The sequence below is a fragment of the Hipposideros armiger genome, unplaced genomic scaffold, assembly GCF_001890085.2.
Source record: "Hipposideros armiger isolate ML-2016 unplaced genomic scaffold, ASM189008v1 scaffold_232, whole genome shotgun sequence".
NCBI lineage: Eukaryota > Metazoa > Chordata > Mammalia > Chiroptera > Hipposideridae > Hipposideros > Hipposideros armiger.
In genome coordinates, this window is record NW_017731582.1 from 593,571 (window position 1) to 609,083 (window position 15,513).

General features: G+C 56.3%; 1 protein-coding gene across 2 annotated transcripts in view; it reads right to left on the reverse strand.

The window, feature by feature from the left end:
* Positions 1-12,452, reverse strand: part of PAX7 (paired box 7) — a 122,623-nt gene extending 110,171 nt beyond the window's left edge. Inside the window, exons 1-4 of one of the 2 annotated variants that reach the window (XM_019654863.1) lie at positions 12,263-12,452; positions 9,442-9,677; positions 8,715-8,844; positions 7,680-7,814 (exon numbers count right to left, since the gene is read on the reverse strand). In XM_019654863.1, the coding sequence (XP_019510408.1) occupies positions 7,680-7,814; positions 8,715-8,844; positions 9,442-9,677; positions 12,263-12,347 (586 nt within the window). In that variant the 5' untranslated portion in view covers positions 12,348-12,452. The remainder of the gene's footprint in view (positions 1-7,679; positions 7,815-8,714; positions 8,845-9,441; positions 9,678-12,262) is intronic. The other variant, XM_019654864.1, reaches the window with a different exon arrangement.
* Between the last annotated feature and the right edge of the window lie 3,061 nt (positions 12,453-15,513).

Below are 15,513 nucleotides of genomic sequence, written 5' to 3' on the forward strand. Positions count from 1 at the left end.
GGGGGGGGCACCCCAACCTTCCAATTCCCCTCTCGTCCCCATCCCCAACTGCGTTTCCAAATTACCTCATTAGTCTGGAGTGGGAGAGGGAGATGAGCTTTTTTTCCCCTGGAATTCCTGGAATGTGCCCCCCTTTGTCATGGCCTTCAAGGCCCCAAAGCCCCTGGAGAACCTGCCTTTGGTTTTCTATTCTCTGTTCTTTATAGTAGGAGGGCTTCCCTGCAGCCCGCACTGTCTCTTCAGGGCTGTGAGTTCTGTTTGGCTCGAGAGCAGACCTTCCAGGGCCAGAGGTCTTATACTTTTCACATTTATATCCTTAGGTTCCCATTAGGAACGAAGCCTCATCAACTTTGCTGATGATGGCAAATAGGAACTCCAAACAGGCTACCTGGAAGCAAATCTCATTTGCCCAGCCCTCTCTCCCTGTATAAAAATACATGTTTGTGTATAATATTGTTTATATATAACGTAATACGTAACAACTATCATTTTCAGGAAGACATTCTTAAAAAAAAAAAGCCCAAATAATCACCTTACTGCTTAAAGGCGACGGTTATATGTGCTTTTAAATCCTTCCATGTAAATTCCACTGAAAAATTTGGAAAGCTGTGAAAGGGGAGGGGGCGGCGGGGAGGGGGGGTTAATCCGGGTTTAACGCTGCGATGCCGTCTTAGGACCAGGGTTAGCCTGATTGCGTTATCTCTTCCCAACATTTGAGACGCCCATATTTCACCCAGCCAAATAGCTCGGAGAGCAGCGCAGATGGCTGCCGTGGTCGCGCCTCAGGAAAATGTGTTATTAATATCTAAATAACTTCCCAATACTGTCTGGTAAATCTCCCGTCCACCATTCCAAATGATGAATTCGTTTGAAGTCTTCCCCCAGTCTCATCTTTTCAATGTCTCTCTCTTCTCGTCTTCTTAGCCAGGCTTATTTCAAACTGGTAAATATCTAATTCCTTTAACGGCTGTGCCATGCACGGGGGTCTTTTAGGTACAAACGCCTGGAAACAGCCGGTGTGTGACGGTGCGTGCCCAGAGGTGAACGTAAAACCCGCAAGCCCAGGCAGCGGAGGGGGGGGGTGTTTGGGGGACGGGGACCCCACCCTGTTTAGAAATGCGATGGGTTGACTGGGGCTGTGCGGGAATCTCAATCTGGGAGCCGAGCCCTTCCCTTGTGCGCCCCTGGGACCCTCTCCTGGTTCCCTCAGTAGTACTAGAGGCACCCCCACCCCCAACACGCAGCCTTTCGGTGACTCTGGTCCCCCACCCCACCCCACCCCCAGCGCTCCGATGGTTTTCCTCGCTCTCTGGGGCGGATAATTACTCTCCGCTCGCCTGTTCTCCCTTGTTTAAAGTTTGTTTTCTAAATGTATTCTATTAGATTATGTTCGTTCATTCCCCCTCCAACCTTATCTCCTTCTGTCTCTTCTCTCCTGGCCCGTCACACTCGATTTAGGCACGAGTTTATCTGGCAAACAGTTTGCCGACTCTGTTTATTTACCGCGGGTTCTGGGGCTGCGCGCGAGCGCGCGCCAGTGTTTGCCTTTGTAAGAGTTATCTCATTGTTGTTCTTCCCTAGTCTCAGCTCCCTCCTCCTACTCTCTCTTCTTCGGTTGGGGGGATGGAGCGAAGAAAGGGGGAATCTTGTCTGCCCTGTGCGGGCTCGCCCCTCGCCAGGAGCCCCCTCCCCCGGGATATTCCCCCCAAGCACACCCGCTCAAGGCTCACCCCATCCCGCCTCCTCTCACAGGAGCTCAGGATACCGCAAAAGGATAAGAATCTTTGTCTTAGTCCAAGTTTCTGGTTTTTCATGGGAAGAAACTGAGACCCAGGGGGGAGGAGTGGGTCCCAGATTGCACTACTAGCGAGTTGGGGACAGGATGGACAGGAGAACCCTTACTTCCTGGGCCCGCCACAATGTACGGTGCTTCGCTCCATCCCTCCTGCTTTGGACCGCTGGGTTTAAATGGAGATAGGAAGGGCGAGCCATCGGAAGAGGGATTCTTAACACTCAGTCGCCGGGAATTAATGGTTGTGAACCAGACCCACAGCAGCAAGAAGCCTTCAGGCCGCCCTGTGTAGTAACTTCACCCTTATTCACCCTCCAGTCTGCAGCGCCCCAAGCCAGGGAGTCGGGATGGTGGCCTATGCACCATCCTTCCCAAAACTGAGAACTTAGGAGAGGCGGTTGCTACAAACCGGAAGGCGGCGAGCCTTGCTCTCCTGGCTGTGAAACCCGCACTGGCTTGTTTATTTAGCGACACTCTTAAAAAAGGGTTCCCGCCCCACTAGCTCCGAGTGCCGACCGGGCCTGGCGCGCGGGGCAGCCCATGCCCAGCGCCCTGGGTCGGAGCGCAGAGCCCGGGCCCCCGCCTCGGGGTCGGCCTCCCTCCCGCCCCGCCGGCCGGACTAGCTCGCCTCTAATTAAGCGGCGGGATCGCAGCGAGCCGCCGGGCCGCCCTGTAATATGATGAACTGCCTTTGTGCCAGTGTCACCGAAAGCGCTTCTGATAAGGGGAAGCCGCGGAGGATCAAAAGAACGACAGCGGCTCGCCCGCCTCCTGCCGCCGCCCGGCTTTGCGCGCCCGTCCTCTCCGCTCGCGCTCTCCCGCGGGCTGTCTCAGGGTCCCGCGGTCTCAAGATCTGCTTGTCCAAGGGCCAGCCTTTCGGTGACTTCTGCGTCTCTTTGTCTTTCTTCCTGCTGCCCGGGGCCTCCCTTGGTCCCTCTGCATTTTTCAGCTTCTCAAACGCTCTAGGCAGGTTCTCTTTCTCGCTCTGAACTCTCTCTCTCCGTGTCTCTCTCCACCCCCCTCTCCTGACGCTCTCCTCCTCCTTTGTGACTCTCTCGTCCCACCTCTGTGGCTGTGTCTCCTCCGTCTCTGCCTATCCCTCTCTCGGTCTCCACCTGGGCTCAGCGCACGCACCCCCAGGGCCCAGGCGACCAAGTCTTGGAAAGAGCCATTAGATGACCCGCAGCCTTGGGAAAATCGAACCAATTCTTATGCAGCAAGTTTGCAGAGGTCCGCGGTCCTTTGCACACACACCCCACCCCCTGCTGCCCAACAGAGGACCAGGCGAGCCCCCAAGGCACCCTGGCGTGCTCTCGGGGTCTCTTCTGAGCGCGATTTGAGGCGCACACAACTTCCCCTCAACCCTCCCGAGGCTGCTGCTGCTGCTGCGGCCGGCGACGCTTTTCCTCTCCCCCGAGCTGAAGTTCCAAGTGCAGCCGACCCCCCTTTGGCATTCCCATCCATACACCCCTTCCTTTGGCCCCCACTTCCCCTTTGCCCTCGACCCCTTCTCTTCCTCCTTCAGGCCCCTCCCCTTCGCATGCTCCTAGCNCCCTCCCATCTTCCTCCGAGCCCCCATTATGCGAAGCTGATCCCACTCTGAACAGCTTCAAATCCCGCCTGGACTCTGTTTGATTAGATTGCCAACCCGGGGTAATCCTTTGATTTGGTGGAGTGTCAATTACCTTTCTCTAAACACACATTTACAGAGGAGGGAACTTGTTGGTTTAAATCAATGCAGATTGTTTCTTGATAAATGGACTATCTGGGTCCCCTCCTTCGCTCCCTCTTCCAAGGCCACTCTCCCTCTGCACCACCCCTCCAACCCCCCGCCCGCCCGCCAGCCCGCCCCTTCCCTTTCCAGTTCTGGCCTATCCGGTAAACAATGCTCCTTCCAGGTGTGAAACCGAAAAAAAAACAACGTGGGCTAAGGGGAGCCGAGCCCCCCTTTCCCTATTCATTCGCTCCCCCGGAGCCTAATTAAATTTGGCAGGTCCTTGTACACACAATCAAAACAGCTTCCTCCAGTGTAGCAAACGACCGAAAACCGCATTAGCAGCTATCGCCGCTGCCAAATTAAATTGTTTCCCACCTCCTTTTACAAGTGTCTAAAACCGACACTCGGGGCTCTCCCTCCTTTCCGAATCTTCTCCGTCATTCCCCACTCCACACCTGTAAGTTTGCTGCTTTAAAAATAAATTAAGGGAAAATGCAAAGGAACACAAATCTGCATCTCTCACACACCCCCGCGGCCCCCTCCTCAGACGGAGAGGTCAGCAAATTCTCGGATTGCTGTCGCACTGGCACTGTCCCCCTGAAAGCGAACTGCGCACTCTTCTTTTTAAACTTGTGACTCCCCCCCTTCTTTTGTATTGTGACCCCAATGGGCTTTCTATCCTGCAGACCAAATGGAGCCCCATGTCTGATCTGGTCAGCTTCAGCCTAAGTTTGTGCATTGTCAGATGCATGAGGCTTTGGTGTGCTTATTGTTTATTACTGTTGTTATTGCTGCTGCCATTATTATTATTATTATTATTATTATTATTATTATTATTATTATCATTATTGCTTATTTCTTCATACTCACTCCCTCAGTTCCTACAGAAAGATGGTTTGGCTCTGTTTAAATCCCTATTAAATTTCCTACAAGCGTCTCCCTGGGTTCAGGTTGGGAAAATCTTGTTCTTTCCCGTTCCTCCTCAAACCCTTTGCCAGCTGGGTCCATGGTCTCTCCCCTGATCTTCCGCGAATGGGTCAGGAGGAGAGAGTCCAAGTGGATGAGGGCAAGGAACTGTCCATTTCCCTCTCCAGGTGAGCAGAGCATGGCCGGAGCCCCGGAGCTCCTATCCACAGCAGCCTGCGAATTCTCACAACCAACAATCCTAATAACTCAGTCTTAACAAGGATAAGAGCAAAAAAAAAAAATATGAACAGCCTCATGAATATCAGCCCAAGGGGAGCAGGAGTGAGCTGTTCAGAGATGAAAGTGCACAGAAATAAAAGCTCAATTTAATCTGCTTTAAAACCCTTCAACTTAACGTTTGTGCTTCAAACTCTGAGAGTGAGGACTGATTGCGGATAAATAGTTTCTTACCATGCCTGGAAGCTATTACACCCCTCTCCTACACAGTTTCCCATTCAGCAGTCCCAGTTTTCATTACCAGCTCTAATAAGTCTTAACATTATTAAATGCCAAGCGGACGATAGGAAAAAACGGACTCAGGGAGGGATCTCTCTTTAGCGCTTAAAGAGAAGAGCTCTTAAACCCCTTCTTCCGCGGCTCCCCGCCACGAGAGGGGCAACCCCCCGGGGAAAGCATTTGTCAAGACCAAAACTTTGTTTTGGCTCCCTGCTCTGCCCAAGGGGCTTCTTTGCTTCTCCCCACCTGGTCAACGTGGGTGGAGGTTGGGAGGTCTTTTCACCTTTAACTTGGCCATGAAACTGTTGTCTGGGGCCTGGGAGAGAGATGAGATGTTCCGTCTGGGCAGTTCACCGGGGTGCCCGCAAACCGGCCCAGGTACCACATCGGGAGCTGATAGGATTTGTCCCCAGATGGACAGACAACCCCACGGGCGCGCTATCCATTCACACCCATCTACAATCACACTGCACACCCACACTTGCTCAGAACACAACCCACGCAATGCAGTCCAAAGGCAAACAGTCCCACTGAGAAACCCAAGTGCTTATGCGGCCATCTGACTCACAGTCACAATGCCTAACATGCCATCACTGTCATTCAAACACCGTGGGACTCTCCGGACACCAGGCCTGCCACTTTCATTTCATTCCCTGCAGCTCCTCTCACAGACTCAGCACCTATACTCTTAGCCTCCCCACCTGGACCTGCCAGGCTCCTCAATTCACTCCTGGAGACTTGGAGCTTCCTGGTTCTGTTGCAGGAAAAACCTCTGTCCAGCGAAGTTGCCTGTTAGCGGGTTTTGTAAGCCCGGACCAGCACCGGAAGCCCAGAACTCTCTTGAGTCAAAGAGATTCCCCAAACCACGCAATCTTTCCATCCTCTTTATTATTTCCTTCTTTCTCAAAAGAAATCAATCTATTGTGCTTCCTCACAGACTGAATTGGATATACCCCTGTCACACACACACACACACACACACACACACACACACACACACACCCTCTAAAGTCTCTCCAAATAAAATCAAATCTCCTTCCACTTCGCCAGGGATACCGCTCAGAAGCAGCGTCTGCTGTGCAGTACTTAGCTGGGAAAGATTAGTTTTATGTCCCCTCGCCCTACGAAATAAAGAAGTCCAACAAAGTCCCTTTCCAATATGAACTTAAATAAGGACTGGGTTCCCCCACCTGTCCCCCAAGGGGTGCCAGGGCTCTGGGCTGCCTCAGCCACGCCAGGGGCTGCCTGGCAGCACAGGGCCCCTGCGGCTGCAGACCTGAGGCCCCTCGGCTCGCCCGGCACAGCAGGGTGCCCGGCATAGCTCAATCCCTTTCTTCCCTCTCCCTTTTGTCCCTGGCGGGACTGGGCTCTACTTGGGGCCCTGAATGTCAATAGCCCGCCCCTTCCCCAGCTCCAAGCTGCTCACACCGGACTGCCCCTTCCCTCCTCCATCCTTCCCGCTCGGGCCAGGCCTGTGGGGGCTGGGCGTCAATGGGCGTTGTCTTTGAAGTGGGCTTTGTCTGTGAAGTTCATCTTCAAGGTTGGAAGAGACCTGGGCTAGGAGTTCACTGGCGGCAAGGAGAGGGGGGCCTCGAGAAACCTCTAGAAGGAAACTCGAACCTCATGTGCTCTTTACAGTTTCCCCCACTTTCCCCCAAGCCACCGTTTTGCAGGTTCGCGTGTCCACTGTCTTGCCTGCTGCGGGCTGCTTCCATGCGTGTGTTTTGGGGACCTGCCTCTTTTCCTGAGTCAGTCTTCCTGACTCTGGGTTTCCATTTCTAGTTCTCCCCACGTCCTTACTTAACGCACACTTACCGAGTGCCAGAGACCTGCGAGGGCTGGGGGTGCCCAGGAAAGACTTGCCCTTCTGCTTAAACTTCCCGCGCCAACAAACGAAAACACAATCCCCTTTCCCGGGCGTGCGGGCGCTTGAAAGATAAACCGCTGGCCCAGCTGTTCGCGAGAAAAACCACAGAGCGCGGGGCTCAGACTTTCGCCCGCGCGGCAGCCGCGCCGAAAGTGGGGAGAGGGCGTGTAGAGCCCCAATCTCTCCTCCACCGGGATCCTCCAACCCGGGCATCTGGGAACTTCGCCTCAACTCGTGGCTCAGCCGGAGGAGGGCCCTTATTAGCGCACCGTGCCATCTGCCTCCCCCTCCACCACCGTCGCGGGTCGGGCCCTGGCAACGCGGCACTGAGAGTCAGGCGGCGGCCCACGCCGCCCTCGCTAATTTTTATTGATTGCAGCGGTCAGTCAACTGTCAGGCGGGGTTTCAAGGGACCGTTTAGAGAGCTTGTGCAGGTCTGGTTAACAAATTCATTTAGGGAGCCGCGGTCGGCTCCTCCTTCCTCGCCCCCCGCCTCCTGGCCCAAGTTTCCTATAAATAATAGATCGACACCGGGACCTGCAGCCAAAACACCAGCCCCGGAGGACACGCGCGCGCCCCGCAGTCCTGCGCTAGACTAGGCGCGCCGTCCGCGGCGCACGGGGCACCAACCTGCGCTCGGGCTCCCGGGGGGACGCCGCGGCCGTCTGCGCCTGCGCTCCGCTCCCCGCCCGGCCCCGGGGCGCACCCGAGGGGCACCCTCCGCAAACCCTGAGGGGCTCCTGCCCGCCCCAGGGCTGCGAGTTCTCCCGCTGAAATTCTGTCCGCCAGTCTGAGCGGCGGCAGCGAACCAACGGCCCGCAGGCTGGGGCGTGGGAAAACGCGGCCGCCGGCGTCGCGCGCGTGTCGGGACGGCTCCCTACCTTTGTCGCCCAGGATGCCGTCGATGCTGTGTTTGGCTTTCTTCTCGCCGTCGTCCTCCTTCTTGTCCGCTTCGTCGTCCTCCTCTTTCTTCCCGAACTTGATTCTGAGCACGCGGCTAATCGAACTCACTAAACCTCAGAAATTCAAAGGCAAAAGAGCAAGTATACGTTATTGGGGCAAGGGCCTCCCCCGGGAGAACGTCCCTAAGCCCCTTACCCCTAACACAAGGTGTGTCACACCCACACGGAAGCATCTGCACCTCCTCGGAGGCAGGAGTCCAGCCGCCCCTGGGGAGAAGGCTGCCTCACACCGGGGGCACTCACAGGATGGCAAGGCTGTGGCAGAGGCACCCACCTGTGCACGCCTGTGCACATCTTCGCACATTCTTGTGCCTCACACTGTTCTGTGCCCGAGAGGCACCCCTACCCACACCCACTTCCCCAGGGCCTCCTTGACAGCAGGCCCTCCAGCCCCTGTTGCTGCCACCCCACACTCCAGTGTGCCCCAGCCCTGCATGCTTGAGTGCCCACGCACACGCGCACACGCACCCCAGGCCACGTTCCCTCTCACGGGCAGCATGGTTCAGGGCCTCCACACCTGGGACCCACCGGTGGTTGGTGGCAGCAACAGGACAGAAATGGTGACTAGGAGAAGACGGTCCAGGGAGCCCTTCCTGGGACAGACCCATCTCTAGGCCATTATCTCTGAGAAAGCGCCTAGTGAGCTGCTCTTATCACCAGACCTTATAGGTAAACTTTTTGCCCTTTCTTTCCTCCCTCCTTCCCTCCCCCCTCCATCCCTTCCTCCTCCCTTTCTTTCTTCCTTCTCTTCTCCTCTTTTTTTCTTTCCTTCTTCCCTCCTTCCATCTTCCTTTCGGTTTCCATTCCCTCCTGTTCTCTTGCTTCCTTTTCTTCCCAACTTTTATCTGAGTTCCCTGCCATCCATCACCTCCCCTCCTCTCCCACGTCCAGCCCCGCACACCCGGAGCCCTGGCCAGACTCGGGCCAGCTCTGCTGGCGCAGCTGCCTTCTCACCTGAGGGCACGGTGCTGCGGTCACAGTGCCCATCCTTCAGCAGCCTGTCTCGGATCTCCCAGCTGAACATGCCGGGGTTTTCCCTCTTGTACTCCTCGATTTTTTTCTCCACATCCGGAGTAGCCACCTGCTTCAGAGGTGGAGGTGGGAGAGTAGGAGTGGAAAGATGGGGTGGAGGGAGGGAGACACTTTTAATATCAACCTCCCAGAAGCCCCAGGCCAAGCTGGTGGCTCTGGTTGCCAACCTCCCCCCACCCTCCTTCTGAGATTGGCTTTATCCTTTCAAGAAGCCTGTTCCTGGCTCCCAGGAAGGCAGCAGGTATGGGTAGAGGGATAGGATCGTGATAGGTAAGAAAACAGAAACCTAATTAGGGCCCCTCCGGGTCTTCTTCCTCACTATTTCACGCAAGACTGAGGGAAGATTTCCCCCTGGTCTGGGATGGTGATAGGGGATCAGGGCAGATGTAGTAGGTGCAGCCCCTGGAATAACTTATTGACCTCAAAGTCTTGGACAACCTGGAGCTCAGTTATTCTCATCCCTGAAAAAGGCAACCAATGGGGGGCGTATCTTGGGGTGAGGACGCTCCCCCACTGTACTTTCCATAGGAAGCATATAGTCAGTCACCCCGAGCTACTGGACGACACAGGGTAGCAGTGAAAGGGTCCACAGCCAGGATCCCCCAGCCGTGGAAAGGCTGACTGCCAGCTCTGCAGCAAAGACACTCACTCTGGGCTTGCTGCCGCCGATGGCCCCAGGTCTGATGGACCCAGTCTCCTGGTAGCGGCAGAGAATCTTGGAAACACAGCCATGGGAGACACGCAGCTGGCGGGAGATGACACAGGGCCGAATGCCATGGTGGGCCATCTCCACTATCTTGTGGCGGATGTGGTTAGGCAGGGGTCGCCCATTGATGAAGACCCCACCAAGCTGATTGACCCGGCCTTGGCCAAGCGGGGTGGACACTGGAGAAGGGAGGGGAGAGGAAGAAGAGAAGCACAGGTGAGGATGGGGGAGAGATACCGAGATACCGCGCACACCCCTTGACTCCAGGTTTTTTTTGTGTGAGCCCCAGGACCCCCAGCAGCTCCAAGTTCCCCACATTTAGAGCTGCAGCAGTTCTGAGGTGAGGTCAAACTGTCATGAAACCGAGGGAGAGTCCTTCAGGGATTGAGGGAGGGGTCACGACTGGCTGCTGGAGTCCCCCCAGGTGCTGTGTGTCCCCAGTCCTGCCACACTGAGGGGAGTGAGGATGCATCTGGGGGATACGAATGCCTCCGAGAAGGAGAGGGAGACAGACAGAGGCAGGAGCCATGAGGCTGGTGGAGGCTGGAGGCTCGGGGTCCAATGGCTTTCTGTCCCCCAGGATGCAGCATGGGCTGCAGGTCTGTCTGCCTCTTAGAGAGGCCAGGACTGGAACCAGCTCTACCGTGGTCAAGACTGATGCATTTTGTTGGGGACCAGAAGGGGCTGGTTGATTACTACTATTCACAGCCCTGGCCTGGACAGCAGAACCGTCCTACCCATCACGGAACAGCCGAGGCATAGCCAAGGGTCCCATAATGCTGTTGGCGACTGCCTCTGGGGACACCTGGCTGTCCCTTGAGGGCCTCCCCTTGCTTCCAACCCCTTTCAAAGTTCTAATTTCGTTTTGGGATGATTTTGGTACATGCTCCATTGTCAGCAGTCTCCTAAATCAAATACCTGCTTGGCCTCAGGAATCCATGAACTGTCCCTGCCGGCTCGAGTGACTGGTGCACAGATGGGCCACAGTCTCTGGGTGTGGGTGACTTTGGGAACCAGGAAGACAGGCACCCCAGTGTGTGCTGGGGAGGGGGAGAAAGCCTTGGAAGCCTTAATGCAAAGTCTACACAATTTCCTCACAGAAGGTTGGGGGACACCGGGTGCACTAATCCGGCCTCGATGCCCCCAATTTGGGGACTCGGCGGCTGCGGAGATCTGGCAGATTAGAACGATTTCACAGCGGCGGAGTGGAGGGAGCCGACAGTATAATTGGAAGGGAGGAGGGGAGAAGAGGCTGCCGGCTGCTGAGCTGTTCCTACCGCCTCCTCCCTCGCTCTCTCGGTCCCCCCACCTCTTTGTAAAAGTAGGTGTCTGAAGCCACCCTCGGATTTAATCAGAAATCGTGCGTCGCCAAATCAGAGTCACTCGGTCTCCGTGGCTGGATATGCCATTAGCACTCGAGAGCTCTCGAGCCCCCAACTCTATATTCAAGAGCCTCTTTAGCGACCGGCACTCGGCTCTCCTCAGTATTCTCCGTCATGTTGGGCAAATATTGTTCTAATCCGCGGCGCGTCTCCGGCCGCCTGTTTTACTTGCATTCGCTACAGGAAGAGTGCTACTGCAAATCCCCGGCCGCGCGCGCTCTCCCGCCTGCGTGGCTGCTCGCGCGCACTTGATCACGGAGCCTCTCTCCTTGCCTCCGTCTAATTCAGGGACCCGCTCCGTCTCGCTGCCGGAGGGACCCCCCCACCCCCACCCCCAGAGCGCAGGCTGCCTGCCCGCCCATCCCCTCCCTGCCTTCTTTCCCGCTCCTCACGCACCAGGGGCTCATACAAATCACCAGAAGAGTAATTAACAAATAAAAGTCGCACCTAGCTCGAACCACTTCTCTATGACACCCCGCACTACCTAACCCCAGGAACCGAAGGATCTCCCAGTTGACAGGTTGAAGACCTTCCATTAGTTTAAAAAGAAAACAAAACAAAAACGCAGGCCAGGGTCTCGGAAAGCGTGCCTGCAGCCCTTTCCCGAGCCGGGAACCCGTTCAGCGCCCGTCCTCTAGCTTCATCCCGTGCTGGATATTTAGGGAGGAGACATCACAAAATGAACACTTTTCCCTTCTTTGGAAATTTCGGTGCCCTCTCGCCGTCTTGACGTTGTCTCCCGAGAGATTTTTCAGAGTTCCAAACCCAAGCGAGAAGTTTGTTTTGTGGTTTTTTGGGGGGTGGGGTGGGGTGGGGTGAAATTCGTTACTATTTATTATTTCGTATTACTTTGTTTCCAGACCAAAAAGCAGGAGTTTCTGAGCGCTGCTTTGGAGGAAGCGGAGAGCCTTCCTCATTTAGATATGTAAAAATATCACACATTGTTGCTATTTCGAAATAAAAGAGATTGGAAAATCATCCTGGGTGAAAAGAACAATTCAAAACAAGAATAGAAAGCCCGTAGCCGGGGAACGCAGCGAGCCGAGAAAGTATCCGGCGGAAAAGTATGTGAAAACAGTGGAAAGAGCTGAAATTCACTAGGACCTGAAATTTACTAGGAGTCGAAATCGACGCGGAGTTCAGCGCGGCGGGTAAAGGCCAGAGCCCGAGACCCACGAAGCTGAGGCCGCTGGGTCAGTGAAACCCACGCAAACCCCGACAAAGTGTGGGTCCTACACACTTCCTCGCGCGTACTTGGCCCTAGAAGAGAAGGGGAACCCGCTGCTATCGCCGGCGCCGCCACCACCCCCTGGGATGGCCACCTCTCGGAGGACCCAAGTTCCCGGCGGAGGAGTGAGGCGAGGCAAGCCCGGAGCTCTTACCTTCCAGAGGGAAGCCGGTGCGGGGGTAGTTCTGCCCGGGCGCCGGCCGCATCATCCTCGGTACCGTGCCGGGAAGGGCCGCCATTCTCGCGCGCGCCGGGGACGAATCCGGAGTCGGCAAAAATCGCTTCCAGTCCGCTCCCTTCACCCCTGCTGCGATCTCTTTCTTGCTTCCTCCTTCTTTTCCTTCTTCTTCGTGTTTTAACCTCTTCTCCCTCCCCTCCCCACACTCTGCCTACCCCCCACCCCCCAACCCCGGCCGCCGTCTACTCTTCCAGAAGCTGGGGAGGGGGGTGCGGTGGGGGCGGAGGTTGGGAGGAGGGAAGGTGGCGACAAGGAAGTTCACACAAACAAACACACCAACCCCAAGTCCGCCTCTGCCCGCTCCGCTCCGCTCCGCTGGAAGTTGTGCGGGCGGATGCGCTGGGCAGACCCGGGAGTCGCGGGCGGGCGGTGCAGCCGGGCCCGGGGGGACGCGGCCCGAGTCAGGGCCCCCAGCCTGGGACTGGCGAGCGCCGCGGCCTCGCGCTCCGGGCCCAAGTTTCCGAGCCGAGAGGCTGCGGAGTGCGCTCTTGTGCGTATTTATTTATAGATTTATCCTCGCGCTCTCCCTCCCGAGCCCCCTGCACGCCACGCCACTCCACGCCTCTCCGCAGGCGACACTCGCTGCTCCCTCACACACGAGCTCTCGCACCCCCCCCCCCCCCTCGGACCACTTGGGGTGGGAAGAAGGCGCCTCTCGGGTTTCGGGGCTGGAGGGGAGGCGACAGGAGGGGACGGGCAAAGCGAGGGGGCGAGTGATCCTCTGGGTAAGTTGTGCAAAAGTGCTCCGCTGGAGTGCGAGCCGCAGCAAGGAGGGGGAGGAGGCGGCGGACGCGATCTGATAGGTTCGGACTTTTCTTTTATTCATGAGGAGGGAAGGGGGCCAGGGCGGAAGGGAGCCGAGGACCAATAACGAAAAGAAATCGCCCACGAATATTTTTTTTTCTCTCTTTTAGTCCCCGGCTCGACCTGGTTTTTTGGGGGGAGAATTTGAACTGCCCGTTAAAACAGAGGGAGCAGAGGCCGGGAGTTGGGGGCGAGGGGGGAGGGGAGGGGGCCAACTTTGTCCAAGTGTCGTCTTTTGACGAATGAGCAGGAACCGCGGAGCGCCCGGCCCCCTGGTCGCCCACGGCCCCTCTACGCGGTCCCGCTGCAAGGGAATGTCTGCCTCCGGCTTGTGGCGCCTCCGGATGCCGGCCTTTTCTCTGGCCTCCCGGGGTCCGAGTCCGCTGCACCTCACATCTCCCTCATCTCCCTCACACACGAACGTTTTCGCTAGTGGGGCCCTGTGAGTAATGGCTGAGGGTGACTTCAAGGGAGCGATTTATGACTTTCTCTGAAATAATGTCTGAGCCCTAGCGTCCGGTTCTTGCCGGGCCTCCCGCAGCTCTGAGAATCCCAGAGTGACCCGACGGGGTGGGTGGGGGGTGTCCAGTGCTTGGAAAACAGGGTCTACCAAGTGTTAGGGACTAGTCTCTTCCTTCCCATCCCGCCCATCTCCAGCCGGTTTAAGCCCGTCCTCCTCTTCGTGTTATCAGGCCACATCCAGGACCCTTTTCCAGCAGATAGTCCGGTTCCCTGAGGCCCAACAGCAAGTGGGGGCCCAGGATCTGGGGGTACAAAGGGATGGGAGGTGGGAGGGATGGAGTGGGTCAGGACTTGGTATTACTCTGAGCTCATCAATTCTGAGCTCCTCCACCCGGAATTTGGAGAGGGGGGCGATGCCCCAAATTAAACGGTCAAGAGTGGGGGTGGGTTGATCAGAGGTCCGGCAATTCTGGGCTCTCCGGGCCAGAAGGACTAGATGCCCCTGCCTGGGACTCTGAGTCCTGGGGGAGAAACGCCCTCCCAGCAGGGCAGGACGCCAAGACTGCAGGCCCTTTGTCTCCCCCGGGAAAGAGTGTCTCCAACCCAAAGCTGGAGGCAAAATACAATAAAATCAACCCAGCCCTCAAACTCGCCCCCAGTCTTCCCAGCCCGCCCCCTGACTGCCCTCTCCTGATGCTGGGGTCAACCTCGTCTTGGCCTGGGGGCTGTCCTCAGGCTGGCCCACTGTGCCTTCTCCCCTCCCCTTTTCCTCACCTGTGACCTTTGCCCTCTCAGCATGTGACACATTCCCTCCCCACCTTCTCCACCAGCCCAAGGGGTTCATCAAGTTCTTGGGGGGAGGGCCCCTGGGAATGAGGGCTTATGGAAAAGCTGTTAAACCCACTCCCTCCAGTGGCCCCAGAATTGAAGAGGGGGAGGCCAAGTACCTTTAGAATTGAAAAGAGAAACACCAGGGTGCCTCACCCAGACCCGGGTGCCATGCCAGGCTGTGTGTTACAGCTTAGCGGTTTTGGGGCACCTTTCTTCATTGGCGGTGCCACCCCACTATATCCACTGCCCCCAGGAGAGACTGGGAAATTAAGTTTTAAGCCATAGTGTGTGTGTCTGGAGAAGATGAGTTAGACTGGAGTCCCCTTCACCTCTTATCTTGCTGGATGGCCTGGCCTACCTTGACCACCAGAGGCAGCTATATATTTCAAGTACATGCACATTATGCAGATATACACACAGATTATATATATATATATATATATATATATATATATATATATATATGATACACACACATACACACACATATACATACACACACATATACACAATTCATTCATTCATCACCAATTTCCCTCCTGGTTTTGAAGAATTTAAGGCACCTCTTTGTGGGTGGACCGGCCAGCAGGCCTGTGTACGTCTAGGTGAAGATGGGCTTGTGTGTAGGTCTGCTACATGTAGGCTGTGATCCAGTCTGAATGTTTCTAAGTGAGGGTCTGTGTCTATGTTTGTGTTTTGGAATCTCTTCCATGTTGCCTAAGCATAGCTCCAAGCGCCATCAAGGTGCAAGTGTGTGTTTTGGTCCATCCCCCTGGGGGACAAAAGACGCCTGGAGCGCATCTGGCCGCGGAGGCTGGAAGAGTCCGTCCCTCCTCTCGGACTTTGCAGACCTCGAGCCTCCCAAACCGAGTGGGGCGAGAGCACAGCCGGCCCCCTCAGTTCAGGGTCCACCAATTGGCTGCTGCTGGGCACACTGGAACCGCAGGCGTCCTGTGCGGGGGGGCCACTTAACCCTTGGCATGGTTTCTGACCTCTCTGACAGCAGACTCCGAGCGGCGGGTCCAGTCGCAAGGGAGACCCCGAGCAGGCTCCCCCAAACCCGGAGCCCG